Source organism: Chelon labrosus (assembly GCF_963514085.1).
Source record: "Chelon labrosus genome assembly, chromosome: 12".
NCBI lineage: Eukaryota > Metazoa > Chordata > Actinopteri > Mugiliformes > Mugilidae > Chelon > Chelon labrosus.
The window spans coordinates 12,534,400-12,552,907 of NC_140345.1; the positions used below are offsets into that span (position 1 = coordinate 12,534,400).

Consider the following 18,508-nt stretch of genomic DNA (forward strand, 5'->3'; position numbering starts at 1 on the left):
GCCTACATACCTCAGTATTGGATCAGTGCTTGTTACAAATTTTTAAATACTTACCTACTGTGCATCACTGTACTTTCGCAGCTGCCTCTACAAACCAGTCTTTTCTCAGTAACTAATGAAGGCACAAAATGAACACATAACGGAAACAAAAGTACACAAATAATTTATTCCTCAAAGACTAAACCGCAACGGACAGATCAATATACAAAGGTAAGGTTGATCATCTTAAGAATAACCCGGTGCATACCACATGTTTGGAAATTACTCAGATCAGTAAATCAGATTATTTTCTAGAGGAGTTTAAGACAGGAAAAATGGGTATATTAAAATTTTGATCTCAAAAAATAAATGATTTCCCCCCTTGTGATTTACAGACTTGAAAGACAAGTGCATTCTGACAGATGTAGTGTGCGGATATCTACCAATGAAAGTTGCACCCACCATCCTCTAACCGATAAACCGGAAAATTCTCTGTCTCATTTACACAGTTAAAACTGGGTTAAAATGCATCCATGTCTTTTTGGTCCCTGTTGGTTTAGCTCTCAGTGAGGTGCACCCACCCATCTTCAGCATGTTATTGCCGTAAAAAGGTCGCCTTCTGCCCTGCTTTTGCACTCAGTAAGTCAATGTTGGTAAAGCAGTAGTTACTAAGGTCCAGTATCAGCTGAAGGACACCTAGTGCTGGATGAGGTCGGGATGAGTGTGGGCCAGCCTGCTGCACCTCCTCCCTCGCTTGCTCTCTGGTAGGGGGTGGGGTGGGACTCTTAAGGCTCCTGTGGGGCGCGTGTCTTATTCTGCCCTCCCAAGCTTGCAGTGGGTGATTTTTAAGACACAATGTGTGTGTTTATGCATTTATTACTTTCTCCTGTGCCCTCAGTACGTCTCTGAATCCGAGTCATTGAGCTCCTCGTCTTTGTAGAAGCCATCGTGATGGCTGATGTTGTTGAAGCTGCAGTAGGAGCTGTGCTCACCACGCAGCACGGGCAGGCTGTCGAACGTGACGCTCTTGGAGGGGCTGGTAGTGTAGTGGTTAATGGCACTGAAAGAGAGGGTGGGCGCCGGGGTACAAGGGGACACAGGCATCATGGTGGCCAGGATGAGGGCGAGGCAGTCTGCCACATCTTTGTTGGGGGCACAAGCCAAGGCGGGGGTGTAACCTGAAATAATGACAATGCACCTGTGTTATATTTCCATCAAAATAGCACAGTCTGTCAGGTTCTAGGATCAATACTGAATTTATTCATTTATATGGTGAAAAGGATTAACTTAATTCCAGACTATTAGGGCTGAATTTTTCTTATCATTTAATCCATAAAATGTCAAAATAGGTGAAGAATGTCGGGAGAAATGTCTTATTGCCCACGTCGATACAGTCATATTACTTGTTTTGTTCTTGCGTCCTTGAGTTTACTGTCAGACACTAAACATAAAAGCTGCGAAAGACCAAAACAAGGAAATGTTGGGTGTTTTTGCACATTTTTCTGCTGTTAGTGCAAAAGTAAAGAATACAGCAGCTGGTGACGTGATGTGATACACAGCAGAGTAACAGTAAGAAAGTCTGTTTCCACTGCCCTAGGTGTAAGACTGAAACAGGGTCCCTTCTTCACATGTTTTGGACGTGTGGATGTCTGAAGCAGTACTGGAGATCTATTTTGGACATTATTAAAGGAATTATGGGGGTGGAAATCCCAGCCAATCCACGGCTGACGTTATTAGGAGACCTGTCGGTCTTACCAAATAACACGAAAGACAACACTCGCTTCGTCAGACTAGCCCTAATTGCAGCTAACAAATGTATAGCTATCAACTGGAAAAGCGAGGAGCCCCCTGGTGTTTCTTTGTGGCTTAAAGAGCTCTCGTCATACCTGCCACCAGAAAAGATCATGTTTAATCTCAGGAAAAAACCATCAGTCTTTGATAAATGCTGGGGAGGATTTCTGACCTTTTTACATAATAGAGCTGCCCCTGTAAGCAGTGTCCATGGTCAAAATTGAAATGTGGGATGTTAATTGATTGCACTGACCTTGAAGTGTTGTACGAAATCTTAATAAATAAATTGTTAAAAAAAAAAAAGAAAGTCTGTTTCCATAGGTTGCTTTTTTTTTTCTTGGTCATCTGTAACATGAAACTTTCAGGATCAATACTAGACCATTCAAGGCATTTCTCCCAGTAAGGGCTATCTCTATCAGTATTTAAGGACAAAGAATCTTAGAAAGGTAACAAGCGGCTGAAATGCTTAGAAGTGTATTTATTATGTAAAATCAAGGTCGCCCAATGGCACTTTGCTAGATGTTTCAATGAACTCTAAGAGCCCTGATAAAACAGTACAACAGTAAAAGAAAGAAAGCTAAAGTGACTTCACCATTTTCATCGACTGCAAGGACGCTGGCTCCCTTTGCAAGCAGCTCTTGCACCACCACAGTCAAGCCATTTCTTGCAGCCACGTGTAGGGGCCTTAAAAGAAAGATAAACCTTGGATGTCATGGACAGGCAGACTGTAACAAAACATTTCACTCTGCTCCATCGCTCAAATGCACCAAGAGACAATGTGATTACAAGTGATACATACGTCTGTAAGGCGGCGTTAGTAGCATTTATGAGGTTTCTGTCTGTGATTTTCTCCAATATCAACAAGGCACTGGTTTCATGACCCTGTAGAGAACAAGCACGTTGCAACAAGGGACAACAAGAGTTGCACACGGTAAATTATGGTAATAATAATAATAATAATAAATTTTATTTATAAAGCACTTTACATCAAATATCTCAAAGTGCTACAGGTTAAAAAGAAGAAGAAAAGGTTTTAAAAAAGAAAAAACATCTAAAGGGGACCAAAAGCTTTGCTAAAAAGAAATGTCTTAAGACCTTTTTTAAAACAGTCAGTGGATTGTGGTGCCCTCAAGGTGTCAGGGAGGGCATTCCACAGACGTGGGGCAGCTGCATTATTTTCTGCAAAGTGAGAACAGAGCCATCACACAGTAATACACACCTTACTGCAGGCCAGATGAAGAGCAGTGTTCTTCACAGCATCCTGTAGAGTGAGATCTGCTTTCGCACTGCTCACCAGCAGCTCTAACAGCGAGATGATCAAGTGCAGGAAAAACAAACCAAAGTTAATCCAATACTGTAGCGATTATTACGTTTCCAGTGAGATATTTCCCAGGTCGGCAGTTAACGCAGAGACATTCGTACCGACAGCGTTGGTCTGGCCGTTCTCTGCAGCCATCATCAGCGGGGTCTTCCCTGCCGCATCGACACTGTTGACCTGAGCGTTGTGGCTCAGCAGCAGCTGCAGACACTCGACGTGGTCGGTGAAGGCTGCTGCGTGCAGTGGGGTCCTGCACAAATAATGTCAGAGCGAGGGAAATTGTTAATCAAACGATGATATTCAAAATATTCACTTTTAATACACTGATCAAATTACCGCTGCACTTGTTCTTATATTCCAAGTCTATACCTGTTTTTGCTGTCTTTGGCGTTGACAATGGCAGGTCCCAGAGTGTCAATCAGCATCTCAGCAGCACCTTCGTTGTCATGGATTCTAAAGAGAGCACATTTGTCCAATCTGTTAAAGGTTCTGTCCTCTCGCACATCAATCGAAGAAGAAGACAGCGCAAGATCTTACACAGCACAGTGGAGGGGGCTGAAAGAGTTGCCTTCGGCCTTGTGAAAAACCTCCTGCTCCAGCAAAACCTCCACACACGTATCGTGACCTGCAGGAAAGAAAGCATTAGCTGTTATCAGCCTTCATCACAAGGCGCCCACTATCGACATTTGCCTTCAGCAGCATGTGTCAACATTTAACCTCAGGGTGCATTAAAAAATTGCAGGAAATCCATTAAAAAACATAAACAAGCATGAAAAATGGAAATAAACAAAAGTGCGTGCCTGTTTTAAATCAATGTTGTTTTAAATCAATGTTGCTTAAGTGCTCCATTTACCAACTCTACTTGGCAGCATGCTTGTATTTAAGAGCATACATTACTAAACATCAGATGTACATTTCCATAACTATATTGACTGATTCATTTTAAGAGGTCTTCAGACCGTCTTGTCTGTACCATTGTAGCAGGCCCAGTGCAGTGGGGTGTAGCCTTGGTTGTCTGTTAAGACAGGGAGTGTTTCCACTGATTGGGCAGCATGCAGAAGGCCTCCCAGTACCCCTATGTGTCCACAGGCTGCCGCCAGGTGGATCGGTGTGCGCCCTTTGCAGTCTCGCACCAAGAAGTTGGCGCTGTGCTGAAGCAAGGCCTCCACACTTTCTTCATGACCGGTCACTGCCTGAGGACAGAAAACAGTTTTATACTGAGGATTCTTTATATCCCAATTGATGACGTACACACACACACACACACACACACTCTTCTAAAATACTTTTAGACCGTCTCACATAAACACAGTGATCTACCCACAGACTGTGTGTGCCTCTCACAAAGCTTCTGCTCATGTTTCTTGAAGTAGGACTTCCTGTCTGCATGTACAATTTGCTGATAATTACAAAATCCACTCGTCAATCTCTATCTGTGCTACTGGCCACTAGGGGTTGAACCGACTAGTCGACTTTACTGCTGTGCCGTCACGCTTTAAGCAGGAAGTCGACCTAGTCGCCGATCACGCGACAATAAGAACATGGACGCCTCCCAGAAGACAGGTGAGGAGGGTCGTCACAGCAAACTAATGGTGGTTCATCAAGTGTGAGGAAATACTTCAGATGAAGCCCATTCTACCGTGACATGCAGAATATGTAAGTCAGTCCTGAAATACAACAAAAGCACAACTGCAATACACACTCGTCTGAAAAGACATCCGCTAACGCTAGCAGAGGAACGATCCAAATCCTCTCAACGATAGTCAATTAACAACTTCACCAACGGCAACAGGTGACTTTAGCTGCTATGCATGGAAAAGGCTTCCAGTTTTCTTTTTTATCCCGGCTACATTAACCTATCTTATAACGCGCTGTGAAGTAAGCGCTATTGACGGTGCCGATTTATATAGGCTAAACATATCTGCAGCGCACAGTATTGTGTTTACGTTCACATGTGTTTATGTTCAGTGTTGTGTTCTAATAGTTCACATTGTTGCTGTGGTTGTAAAGCGTGGTGTTTTTTTTTTTTTTTTGCAGAGCAAGAGACACATATTAGAAGTGTCAGACTGATGGTGTTTGTGGTGTTTGTGTAGGCTACGCCCGACAGTAGCCGGTGTTCAAGCTTCAGTTACTTTGCAGAAAAGCCTCCATAGCTTCTATTTACAGTATGTATCAGGTCAAGAATACAGATTTCATTGTCTCAAAGCATATTATGCACACATTAGTCGACTTTAAGAAATCCAAAGTCGTTCAACCCCTACTGGCCGGCCCGCCACACAACCCCAAAACAGAATATTTTCACACCGACACTTAACAGTCGGCTGTGTTTTTTCATCATACGCTGCCAAGCACAGCTTTGTAGATAGTGATCAAAGAGCACTGTCTGAACTTCCGTCTGAAGCACAACAACAACAATTCGCATACTTCAGACGCTGACTTTTGTGATGTGGTCACAGGTAAAGTTTCCTTCAAATGACTTTTCCATGCAGAACCAGTTTGTGGATCACCACTCTTTGTGCCAGCTAAACCTTTTCCTCCTAGGTTCCAGGTTCCTCCTAGCAGGCCCATGTCTAAGTGTTATCACAAGGTTTAAAGAGTCAGAACTGATCGATAGATAGACAGATAGAGATTTTATTTATCCTGTGGATTGCTATGTTTTCAATTTTTTTTTGCGTGCAACTCTATGTAAATAATGCAAATTGATTTAGGGGCTGACAAAACTACACAAAACACTATTTGATAATGACACATTCACACTGTAACATTACACAAAAGCTATTAGGAACTTATGCTCTACATGTGATGTTTGGTAGTGGCAGCAAGGTTTCTATACAGCAAACAATCCCAAAACATCCAGCGCCAAGTACATTTATAGCAAAAATAGAGACTCCTAGCTTACTCCTCTGTGCAGGGCCGTCCTGCCCCACTTGTCTTTGGCTTCTACATTGGCTCCCTTGTTGAGCAGAGAAAACACACAATCTGTGTGTCCACTCAGGACCGACAGCATCAGAGGCGTTCTAGGAGATAACAAATAATAATGTCAGCTATTACGTTAGAACATGAGAGGGGGGAAAAAAAACACAGCCATTATTTTACTTACTGTCCATTCCCATCTTGAATGTCTACTGCACTTTGAAGATCAGCATTTCCAATCAGCAAACGCAAACACTCTGAATGACCATTAGTAGCTGTGAGAAAGCACAGGACATTTGTATTATTCATTATTCATTCGTATTAGGGGTTGGAAATTTCAGATGTGGCTCAGGATACGTACCTGCTGCGTGGATAGGGGTTCGCTTCAAGGTAAAATCTTTGACTAAGATGGAGGCTCCCTGGTTGATTAGGACGTCCACACACTCCACATGACCCTTGAAGGCAGCCAGGTCTAGGGGTGTGCGCCCCTGGCTGTTTCTCACATCCAGGTCGAGCAGCGACTGCACCAGAACCTCCATAGCGTGATGGTGACCATGGTATGCCTAAAAGATGAATTCGACATGTGTAAGTGGAAGTTCTGACATCTACTACTCACTCAGAGGCTGCTAACAGGCGATACACGTTACTCACAGCGAGGTGCAGGGGGCTGACAGGGGCTCGGACATCGGAGTCATTCAGGATGTCTGTACCTGAGGTTTCCATTAGCTGAACAAACCAGGTGAACAAATTAGATATTTAGCCTAATAGCTCTGTGGTGAAGGTATGCATGGCACTGTGGCCTATTTTGCATATTTGAAAAGTACAAATCAACTCACCACATCTAGGGGTGTTTCACTTGCAATCTGTTAAGAGCATGCAGGAGAAAAGACAATGCATTAAACATAATATGAAAAAATGTAGATGCTGAGTTTTAAGCTGACATGTAATCTCCGGAGAGATTCTCACCAGCTCCAGACAAAGACGATGCCCGTATGCTGAGGCGTAGTGCACAGCATTGTAGCCCTGATTGTCCCGGATCCCTGGATTTGCATCGTTTCTCAGTAAATATTCCAGGCACCTGTAGACACAACAAAGAAGCTGTAGTCAAGGCAACAACACGCTGGCTTCCAGCATTGAAGTGTTACTCAGCACAACTGATAATGATCTTTTATTCATGAAAATGCAAAAACATCAGCCGCCTCCCACACAGCGGCCGTGTCTTTTAAGAAAAAAAGAAATTTCAAGGTGCTACTGACTTTCCATCTGTGTCGGAGGCTGCGGCGTAGTGGAGGGGGGTGCAGCCCCGCTCGTCCAGGTCATTGACGCTAGCCCCGGAGCCCACCAGAGCAAACAGGCACTGGTAGTTACAATTGGCGGCAGCGTAGTGCAGAGGGGTCCTGGAAAAGCAAACATAGCTCAGTTCTCCGTTTGAATTTGACTCTTAATCCAGATCCACAGTTTAATGAAACATACCTGCCAAAGCTGTCCTTTCTGTTAAAGTCCGCCCCAGTGTTGAGGAGAAGATTGAGACATTCCAGGTTTCTGAGGGGTTAGAATTAATATTTAAATGATTAAAGATCTTAAAATACACCCTAACAGTTTGAGTTAATATGAAGCAAAATGTGCAGCTGTCCTGCACTCACCCTCCAGCAGCTGCAGCATGTAAACAGGTCCTTCCAAAGTCATCAGGAGTATCAATGTCAAAGCCTGAATAGATTTATAAAGGATTACAAACAAGAGCTTGAGCATACTGCTGTCTGTTTATGAGGCTTTACAATACAGATGTTATAACAATTGCGGATACCAAAACAAAAAAAACATTGTTAAGGATTTTAACAATAATTCAAATGCAATTGTCGTTTTGTTTCTCACCTGAAGACAAGAGCTTGCGGCAGCAGTCAGAGAAGCCACTGAGAGCAGCCAAATGCAGTGGAAACATACCATGAACCCCCCGTCTGAAAAAACAAAAAACACAAAAAAACACAAATCGTATTGATTCATCATGTAATAGCTTTGGTACCAAACTGAGGATATTGAATTACTATTAATAGCCCAGATTCATTTGTATCAGTTACATAACAGACATTATTTTCGCCTTGGAAAGCTTAAACCGTGTTCTGTCACGATGCATGAAGTTGGAACGCTGACTAAAGAAACGGAAACGGCAGAAAGGCTCACTCACTTAGCCGTGTCAGCTCTGTTAGTGATGAGGGTGTTGATGAGGAGCTCGTGTCCGTATCGAGCCGCAATGTGTAGTGGCGTATTTCCGTTTTTATCTTCACAGTCAATCTCAGCACCTTTGGAAAAAAAACACAAAACATAGCAGTTTTAAGTCTCACAGTCCAGCCTGAGGACAGAAAAAAAGTGTACGAAGCTGATTTCTTTACGAAGAGCTCACCATTCTCAATGATTGCTTGAGATCTAGAAAACCTCCCGTGGATGGCTGTCATGTGGAGGGGAGTCTTCCCATCTTTACTCTGAAGCGAAACAAACACAGAGGTATAATAATATAATTTATATATAATACATTTTATTGATCACGACAGATTCCCCCAAACTGAGAGAAATTATAAAACCATTATTCTAATTTATAAACTGCGAAATGGGCACAATAACGTTTTAGTACAATCATTTATTACTACACTATTAAACATAACCAAGAAACTACATTGATCAGCCACAGCATTAAAACCACCAACCTGTGAAGTGAATAACACTGATGAGCTCATTACAAATGAATGTTCTTCTAGGAAAGCTAGGTCCTGGAATTCATGTGGATGTTACTTTGATATTTCCTGAACATTGTTGCATAACAAGCACACGCCCACGGCAACAGCATGGAGGTGTTCATTGCTTCCTGGTGCCGTATGTTTCACAGCAGAACACCCATGAGACGTAAAAGAAAATGTGATACATCAGACCAGGCCACCTTCTCTGTTGCCCTGTGGTCCGATGCTCACATGTCCATTGTAGGTGTTTTTGGCAGTGGACACGGGTCAGCACTGGCACCCTGACTATGCAGCCCCACTGGAAACAAAGCTTTGTTCTGGGCACCTTTCAGAACTCTATCAGAACCAGCATTCACAGCGGTTTCCAACCTTTCCACTTCCAGGACAAAATGTTCACTTGTTGTGTAATATACTGGAAACACTTCTCAACAGATGGACAGACAGTGACTATGTGATTATTAAGACCAGGTAGTCATAACGTTATGGCTGATCAGTGCAGTTTGACTGTCTTACTCTTAACCACAAACATTCAGTGAGTGAGTTCCCTGAATCACAGTGTGCAATCTTTTTCCAAGGAATTCAACAAGATGAAACGTTCTGGATATTACTCACCTTGATGTTGACGTCAGCCCCGTTGCACACCAGGAGCTCCAGACAGAGTGCCCCGTGGCGTGAGGCAGCAGTAAAATGGAGAGGCGCGAAGCCCTTCTCGTTCACCTGGTTGACATTAGCTCCGCACTCTATGAGCTCATTCACGACCACGTCCTGCCCGTTGTAGCAGGCCACGTGGAGGGGCGTGTTGCCGTACGCGTTGGGCTCATTGATCTAAACAGGAAATAGACGTGACCGGGCTGTTCCCAACAAAACTAAAAACAGGACTGTCACAGCAGACAGTGTAATGGGAATAGGACCGTAGGTGGAACTTACATCTACCCCCAAGTCCAGGAGGTATTTAACAACGCTGATCATTCCACTAGAGGCTGCTGCGTGTAGGGGGGTGTAAGCTTTCTTATCTTTGCAAGCCACTTCAGCTCCATGAGATGCCAGCAGCTTCACCACTTCTATGTGCCCTGAGAAGAAAAAGACAATGATTTGATTACACAAATATTATATCAAGGTATCATCAAATATTTTATATGCTCAGAACAGAGCATGACAACCGATTTTAATAATTTGTTTCATCTAAGCCTGGAGACTTTTACTGATCCCAAGAAAAAAGGAATTCTTAATGTTACCTTGAAAATGAAAAATGAAAAGGTTAGTTTTTATGTTTACCCATGTAGGCCGCCCAGTGGATCGCACGTCGGTCCTTCTTGTCAAAAGCGTTGATGTTGGCTCCTCTGGAGAGCAAGAGCCTCACCATCTAACAACAGCAACGGAGAAAAAAAGGAATCACGCCAGGGGAAGTTTGTTTAATGATTTAATACTCACGCTAACAGCATCAATTCATCGTGTCAACACCATAGACAGCTACTTTCATCTCATAATATTGAACCCCTAAAAGGCTATAAATCATTTTTTTACTGACCATACACTCAATACATGTACGACAAAAGAACACAGATTTTGAGCATTGCGTAGCTCTAATGCATTGAATTAGATTAGATTAGATTTGTTTTGTTTTACTGGAATACTACTTTATAACTAAAAGGTTCTCTGAACAGCATTGACTTCTTACCATTTGCAATGCTGGACAAGACATTTCCACTTTTAAGATAACTCATTTGCATGCAAATATACGACTGCAGAGTCATTTGCATGCAAGTGCATGAACGCCCAAGCACTGTCTGAGCACATAGCATCCTTGAGTCTGTGACACGAGTTATGACCGACAGCCCACGGTGTCAGGTTTATATCTGAAAACATGTCATGCATTTTTATATACTTAACGAAAATATTAATGATTCATTGAAAGGCTTTCAGGTTTGCTGAACTGTGCACAGTCTATTCTGATGTTTGGATTTCAGTGACTGGACTGAATTTATCTGGCTTGTAAATCAGCCTATTACCCTATCACCCTATTACAAGATAAACCCAGCTTAGCTCCACGGTTGCTTGAAAGACAATGTAAGGATAGACCAGATGGTTTACCAAACATAACATTTATAATACTGTTTTCACTACATGAAAAATTAAAAACATCTAAAGGTTTGTCAAAGATAATAATTCTTATGAAGAGTGAATTGTGGCTGGCGTTACCGGGAGGTCTATTGTTCTCACCTCACGCTTCTTAAACAGGCAATAATAGCTCTTGTTCTGTGTTGCAATCCTAGAGCGCCCATTGTGTTTACACATTTATGAGGCAAGTAGAAACACTTCCTCTCAGCACATCAAGAACTTATACTTGCCCTGCACCTCATAAAGGTTGTGATATTCAGCAGTTATTTAAAACTAACTGAGGAACATGATGATTCAACAGTTTTCAGTTTAGAGACTGTGCTTTGTAGTACTATTGAACTTTACTGTAGTGCACACACACATATTTATATTATTTTAGTCTGTGGAGCAGGATAAATAAGAGTAACAAACGTTTAATTCAATCTAGGTAACAGTACCACAAACTACATCCTCCAAAAAGATCATACAGTTGAATCACCACCTTTATACCGTTTCAAAATAAACCGAACATTATATTGTGTTATATGCATTTGTTTAAGCTGTGCCTAATGTTTTGCCATGTGAGTGTATACAGGAAATCAGTGGTTATGTGTCTATAAAGATTCTCAGACATTCAGGTCATGGTATACCTGAAACAAAGCTAAAACACAAATAAAGCTTAAGCTCAAATTTTTATATATTTACCAAAGACCAGACAGACTCAGTATCCTCCAAGGCAAATTGCTTCTTAAGGCAAATAATATTCATATGTTCCAGCATTTCTATTCATTAAGGCTCAACTAAATCAATACTAATGACATTGAAGCACTTTCTTGGGTACAGCTCACAGCTGAATCAAACAGCACTTTAGGTTTAATATTACCTCCAGATGACCACTGAAGGCTGCATGGTGCAGCGCAGTCCGGCCTGCTCTATCAGACACATTCACATTGCTTAGCAGAGGGACGAGGGCTTCGGCACAACGGACGGCCTTATTGGCCGCGGCGATGTGAAGCGGAGTCTGCCAGTTCTTGTCTCGGGCATTTACATCTGCAGAGTGTTTCAACAACACCTGGACAGCCTCCTGTAGGCAAAAAACAAAACAAAAACATGTGGGTTTAAGTTTTGAATTTCTTGGATATATAAATATAAAAGGGTGTGTAGAATATATATGATTGTGAAATGGCCGATGTACAAGAGGAGGATTCACTTACCTCACTGCAGGAGGCCACAGCTCGGTGCAGAGGAGTGAGCCACTTATTATCTTTGGCGTTTACTCTTGCACCTAGAAGTCAAAGGACACTGAGTGTCAGACCCTTGCAAGTCTAAAGATTTTCATGACTTTAGGTGTAGTGTTTACAAAGTGCGCCTTTTGCACAGCCGGAGGGAAGTTAGGAACAGTTTACAAAAATGCATCTGGAGCCATTTCATCATATTGAATACAGATGCACCATCTGGCTGGATAAGCCCATTCCAGTCAGTTTTATATTTCAAATGCGGTATTATGCTCTTAGACGTGTCAGCATTGCTCAGTAAGTGCTAAGTACGGAGTACGGAGAAGAATGGCGACGATGAATTTGGCAAAGGTGATTTTCAAAGATTTATGTGATTGCTAATGTAATTTAGAACTGAGCTACAAGAAGCAGAATGATAAATACGTCGCATCAAACCAACATCAAAAAACTGCCGGAGACAAAGGCTGGCTTGTCAGTCACCTGTTGTTGTTTGTGCCTGAGCCAAAAATGCATTTGAACAAATGACAAATGAGACAAAAGCCAGAGGCTGACTCGCACATACTGTATGTTCTGCGCTTACCCGAAATACCTGAAGAGCTACTATTACCTGGGAAGCTAGGACTAGGAAGAGAAATAAACCGTCATACAGAGTGAGCCTTGACTATATCATTATGTCCAGTTTATTCATTCTTGATGATCATGTTGCTATGAAAATGTTTGTGTATTTGAATGCTCAAATTAGATAGATGATGTAAGAACATGCAAAACGAGAAGTGCCTTCTGTGTGCTCTTTGAATTTTGTCGTTTTGTTTACTGCCGTTTTTCTCCTCGTGCACCGATTCTCTAAGCTCAACAGCCAATTAGAGCGATCTATGTCACCAACTCTTGTCCACTGCAGATTCATCGGTCTGACTAGTGCCAACGGTGTGGGACACGCCGGAAAGCCTAGGGCTACACAAGCTCACAGACGGTGCGATCCCAGGAAAACGTCTGACCGCTGGCTTGGTGTGTCCCGCCCCTTATACTTTACCACATTTCTGATTTAAACAAGCCCATAGTATAATCCCATAATGTATGCTCTTCCACGTGATTGAAGGCTTTAACCGATAACACAGGCCGTTTCCGAGAAATCTTGCCTGATTGTTATAATGTAACATTCAATCAATATGTGTTACTTATAGCACTTTGCTTCCAGGCTGACTGCTGCATCTCTGGCGTTAATGTTGAGAAGAAACCATACCTGAAAGAATCAGCAGCTCTATAATTTCTGCATCTCCAAGATAGGCAGCAGCGTGCAGCGGCGTTCGCTTCTCATTGTCCTGTAACAAGTGAATAAAGAGACGCTTGCATTTAAACGCTGGATTCTTCACTTCACAAAAGCAAATTTGACAATAACGGCACACTGTGTCTTGACTGATTGCAACAGGACATTAAAGTTTTAAATATTAACAGCCACCATTCACAGCACTAAGTGGGTTTAAGCCAAACTCAGAAAAGCCTACCAGTGAAACATGAGCAAGTACAAACCAGCCTTATTGAAACAAACACCCCCACCAAAGCAGTAAGTGGAGGAATGCAATAAAATAAGCAGAGCCAGATCATTCAGTGGAAACTGTAAAAGCAACCATGTGCTGTTTTGAACTGAGCCACTGTTAAGTGAAAGTGCTGCATGAGGCCTTTCAAGGACAATTATACATTAGAGGTTTTAAATTCAGTGCTGCTGGGGTGTTTTTTTTGAAAATAACAATAATGTGAGGAAACAGATGCAGTTGGTGACTGTTGGGATTACCTGTGCATTCACATCCTCTTTTTTGAATATGAGCGAGCGTACTTCATCCGGGTCCACATTAAAAATAGCTTTCAGCAAAGCAGGCTGGAACAGAAAGAAAAAATAAAAAAAGTCAAAATTAACAGGATTTCAAAACATTTCTGACCCTATGTGCAGTGCAACACTAGCTCAGACTTCCACTGCTACTTGTAACATAAAACCAGTGAACAAGTGACAACCTTGTCAGAAGTGAAATGCAAACAGAATAGGTCACATTTGAGACAACAATAGCCATTCAGACCTTTAAGACCTTGGAACTTAGAGCGACTTCAGGATCCTCGTCGTCAAGCACCACAATGCACACGCGACTCATTTGCTCCGGGATCAGATTTTATCATTTAAAAACATTTTAAAACAACAGAAGCAGAGTAAAACACAGGGATAAAAACACAGAACTGTGAGAGCGGGTGGTAAATGTGTATTTTAACAAAAAGACATGTCCACATTTCACCCTATGACTGTGGCAGACGATCCAGACCCATACTGACAAATGCTCAGCAGCCACTTTCTAATACTTTTCTGTGTTTGTTTACTGTCTGTTGGCAAGCAAAACCATGCACATCCCACAGCACAGACATCGATAACACATTCTTTGAAAGAATACGGGTCCAGCCGTGCGCTCCAAATTAAGGACGCAATTCCCATCTTCACTCTGCCTGCAGGTCCTCTTTAAACTTGAGCATGATAGGTCATCCTGTGATTGCATCTTCAACAAAGACGGAAATGAAAAACTGGATAAAAATAAGTCCACAAATGATCTGTTTCCACACAGAACTGATGGCAAAGATGTTGAAAGACTAAAAAATAAAGTAAAACTGAGGTAAAGGAGAAAGTTGCAGAAGTTCTCTGCAAAGTCTGACCCTTATGGATCATGTCAATCCTGCCTTCCCTTTTTAGAAAGTAGTTAAGATGGCTCCACCCTTCTTAGGGGGGCATACAGAGGGAATGGGCTTCTGTGTATTTTACGCAACCTGGGCTGTGCTACAAATGTTGCATATACTAGTGTTATGCCAGTGCTTTAACAAGTATACATATATACTTGTGAAAGCAGAAAAGGCTAACTTAAAATACCAAGGACTGGCTGGAGTAACTGTGGTTATAAAACATGACACTGAAGCTATATTAAGGGTTTCTTCCTTGCAACTCGTGTGGAGAATTTTGCCAGTACTTCCTGTAAGGCAAGGATTCGTCATCATACTTTCATATCTCTCTTAAGAGTGAAAGACAGGGACCGAGAAAACAAAATGCTTCAACACAGTACGTCTAAACCTTACCAGGCATAAGCTCCAAATAGTTGGCCACATCTTCACAACAACAGCCAGCATCGTAAAAACATCTTGCTATTACACTCTGCAACGGCAAAAAGTGTATATCACTACCAGGTTGGTAAGAATAATTTTGCCAGAAAGGCTTCAAGTTGGCAGCTGGTTGTGATTACACATGTGGCTGTTTTATTCTACACTCTTATCTTTTCAAATGTTTGCATTGGGCTTTTTGTTGATGCAACTCTAAGACTTATCAAATTTATTTGGGAACACTGTTGGCCATCGACTGTGTAATTACATGTGATAAACTCCCCTATCTGAGCCACCGCAACACCAGCAGAGAGTGTTTGATCAAGCTGTTTTCAGCCGCCTGCGGGTTAGGCTGGTTTGGATGGGGACAACAGTGAGTGGAGGGGATCCCTTCCAGATGGAACATTCCTGGCGTCCATGAAAACTTAACTCTTCCCTGACATTACTCATGTTTTTTATTTGCATACTTAGATGCTTAAATGTTGGATGCCAGGGGAGATATTACGCAAAAGCAACGTGAATACATGTCGTATCAAGAACACGGCATGTGATGAAACAGCCAGAGCGAGGAAAAGTGCAATAAGTTTTAATATCACATGCTAAAATGTTGGTGGAGCGGGAAATGTCTTGCATTAACATTCATCTGCCTTTAATACATCAGCTAAAGAAATACAAACTAGAAACCAGAACAGATTTCAAATTTAATGGTGTAGCATGAGAGAGTTCATTTATTCATTAAGTCTTCATCCCTCATTTAACCCACCAGGCTGCCCAGCTAGCCAATTAGCTAATGTGCAGACATGCAGTTTGAGAGGCTTTGTTTACAAGTGACATCTTGTTTAAATGGTACAGCTCGGGCCACCTGCTTTACAATTTAGACAAAACTCACAGCTCACAACCTCGCATCTAAATCTGTATAAGCGCTGTGCATGTAGCCAAACACTTTCACCTTTAGCTGACAGAAATCATTTGTACTGTAGGGATTATAAACAATAACGTTCAGATTATTGCATACAACTTTGGGATGAAACAAACCCAGAAGCAAAATTCCAGTATTTTTTAGGTAAATTAAAAAAAATGTATGGGCGGCACAGTGGTGTGGTGGTTAGCTCTGATGCCTCACAGCAGTCGGCCAGTTCGAATCCACGGTCCAAAGAAATGCTTGTTAGGCTAATTGGTGAGTCTAAATTTGCCCGTAAGCAAGTGTGGTTGTCTGTCTCTCTGTATTAGCCCTGTGATGGACAGGCGACCTGTCCAGGGTGAACCCCACCTCTCACCCTATGACAGCTGGGACAGGCTCCAGCCCCCCTGCCTTGTCCTCCAGAGGACAAGCTCTTACAGAAAATGAATGAATGAATAAAAAATGTAGCATGCAAAATACGGTATGTATAATAACACTTGCATTCTAGATAAAAATGGTAGTGATTATTCCCGCTGGACTATTTTAATACTGTTAAGAGAAGATAGGCTATGCCTTTGCACAGATTCAAGCCTTCTTGTGCTTCTTTTCAGCAGACCGGTCGATGATCAATAGGCCTTTCAAATAAGCAAAACAAAAACTGCCATTGCCATCTAGAAAAGCTATTAGCGCTTTTTTTAAAAACATGCCACAATCCACTCTTTTAGCTATTATGGCGCCCATGAATGTCTGCAGGGAAGACTCTGAGCAAATTCAGGGTAACAAGCACATACTTATGCCTCTTACAGTAAAGTCTTCTGTATTCCCCCATCCACAATGAAAAGACAGATCTACATTTTGTTGTTTTCAGTTCTCCAGTCCTGCATGAGTGATGCAGAAGCTTTTCAGTGCTCGTCTCTAGCTGCTCGACTGTGCACCTCCTCTCCTCTCCTCTCCTCTCCTCATACAAGCCAGGCTAGTTAATACCATCACCATGGAGACAGCTCTTTGGCAACCGAACCGGCTCACAGGAGCCCAGGCGGCACACAATCATTCAAGCACACACAGACAATAAAAGGCACATGCACGTACATATATGTGACAGGAATAGTAGGCCTGTGCAAAACGAAAGCCCTTAAAATGATAACGGAGCGCTATTTTCACTTTCACAAGTAGGTGTTAAGTGTTTAATGTGGTAAAAAGGACAGGAGTATAATACTGACACATTGCCAGTCACCTCATACATTTATTATAAGCATTACACAGCAATTTAGGCATTCACATGATATATGTATGTGTTACAGTAAACTACTTTTCTCAGCAGGTAACAGCTACGTTATTTCAAGTATTTACACTAAGACCCAGACTAAAGGGATTGGATAATGGACATAAATTATATCACTGTTATAAACCTACTTAAATATAAATATGAAAAATAAATCACTAAACTGACACAAAGCTTCTGACAGATCCCTCCTTCCAGTGCCCCACATCCCTAATATCATAATCCCAGAGGGTTTTCAAATAAGATTAAACATTTAATTTTGTTATGCATAAAAAAACAACAACTAAATGATTATTCAGGTGTTTACATGTTGTTTGATTTTACTGCCATCAGAAACCTAGCTACTTCAGGTTGCTAACATATGTAAGCGTTCAGTTGTCACAATCAACAGATCGCTTTTGTTGTTATGGCAATCAGCTCACGGTACAACACCGACTTAAATCATAGATTCACTTTCAAGGGGCCACTCAAGACCAGTTGTGTCAAAACATGCTAACAACTGACTTCTCCAATGAAGCAGCTAGTGGCGTTTCACGATGGGTCTGGACTAATTGCTGGACATAAACACAGTATCAATAGCCAGTCTACAACTCTAACAACCGCTTGACTATGTGTCTAATTGTAATTGTGATGCCGAAAACATGACAAACAGCTGCAACTGGCCCAACACTGCTTCACCCAGGTGCCCCCTCGAAAATGACAATTAAAATTTCCAGCTTTAGGAAATGCCTTTAGCAAATGCTTCCGTTTCAAAGACTAGCCAGAAAGGCTCGAATTACATTCCGCTGGCGAATGGTGAAATCGGGGCAGCTAGCTAACATTAGCCAGCCACCATTAGCTTAAACTTATGGCAGCTTTTGATGCAATGACCACTTACCTGGTCTCGAATTTTGAGAACCACCATATTTCTGGGATGTTAACGCTTCTCATGCAGATTCATAAAGGGATATTTGTCTCCTTCCGAATAGTAGTGTCTGGTTTTGGCAGCTCTCCCTCTGGTCTGCTGGAGGCCTAGCGTGACTCTAGCTTAGCTCTCTTGCTAGCTTCCTAACCTGATGGCATGAAAGCAGAGGAGTAGCGGAAACTCCATAACATTGCCGCCATCATATTTCACCTCCCAGAAAGATGCAATTCAATTGG

At 42.1% G+C, this 18,508-nt stretch overlaps 1 protein-coding gene across 2 annotated transcripts; it reads right to left on the bottom strand.

The window, feature by feature from the left end:
- Positions 1-152: 152 nt before the first annotated feature.
- Positions 153-18,420, bottom strand: ankrd28b (ankyrin repeat domain 28b). Of its 2 annotated transcripts, none has more exons than XM_084556981.1 (28): positions 18,246-18,420; positions 13,852-13,935; positions 13,303-13,381; positions 12,042-12,112; positions 11,711-11,911; positions 10,006-10,093; positions 9,658-9,800; positions 9,343-9,555; positions 8,400-8,478; positions 8,184-8,298; positions 7,874-7,956; positions 7,645-7,708; positions 7,475-7,543; positions 7,258-7,398; positions 6,968-7,079; positions 6,838-6,864; positions 6,653-6,727; positions 6,363-6,564; positions 6,189-6,276; positions 5,988-6,105; positions 4,062-4,281; positions 3,626-3,713; positions 3,458-3,541; positions 3,193-3,338; positions 2,990-3,072; positions 2,570-2,652; positions 2,363-2,454; positions 153-1,157 (listed from the first exon to the last, which is right to left on the bottom strand). In XM_084556981.1, exons 1-28 carry the CDS (start codon positions 18,270-18,272, stop codon positions 874-876), a joined length of 3,159 nt encoding a protein of 1,052 aa, XP_084413107.1. In that variant the 5' UTR covers positions 18,273-18,420; the 3' UTR covers positions 153-873. The 2 variants fall into 2 exon arrangements, with proteins under 2 accessions (XP_084413107.1, XP_084413106.1); XM_084556980.1 differs by lacking the exon at positions 18,246-18,420 and adding an exon at positions 14,132-14,669.
- Between the last annotated feature and the right edge of the window lie 88 nt (positions 18,421-18,508).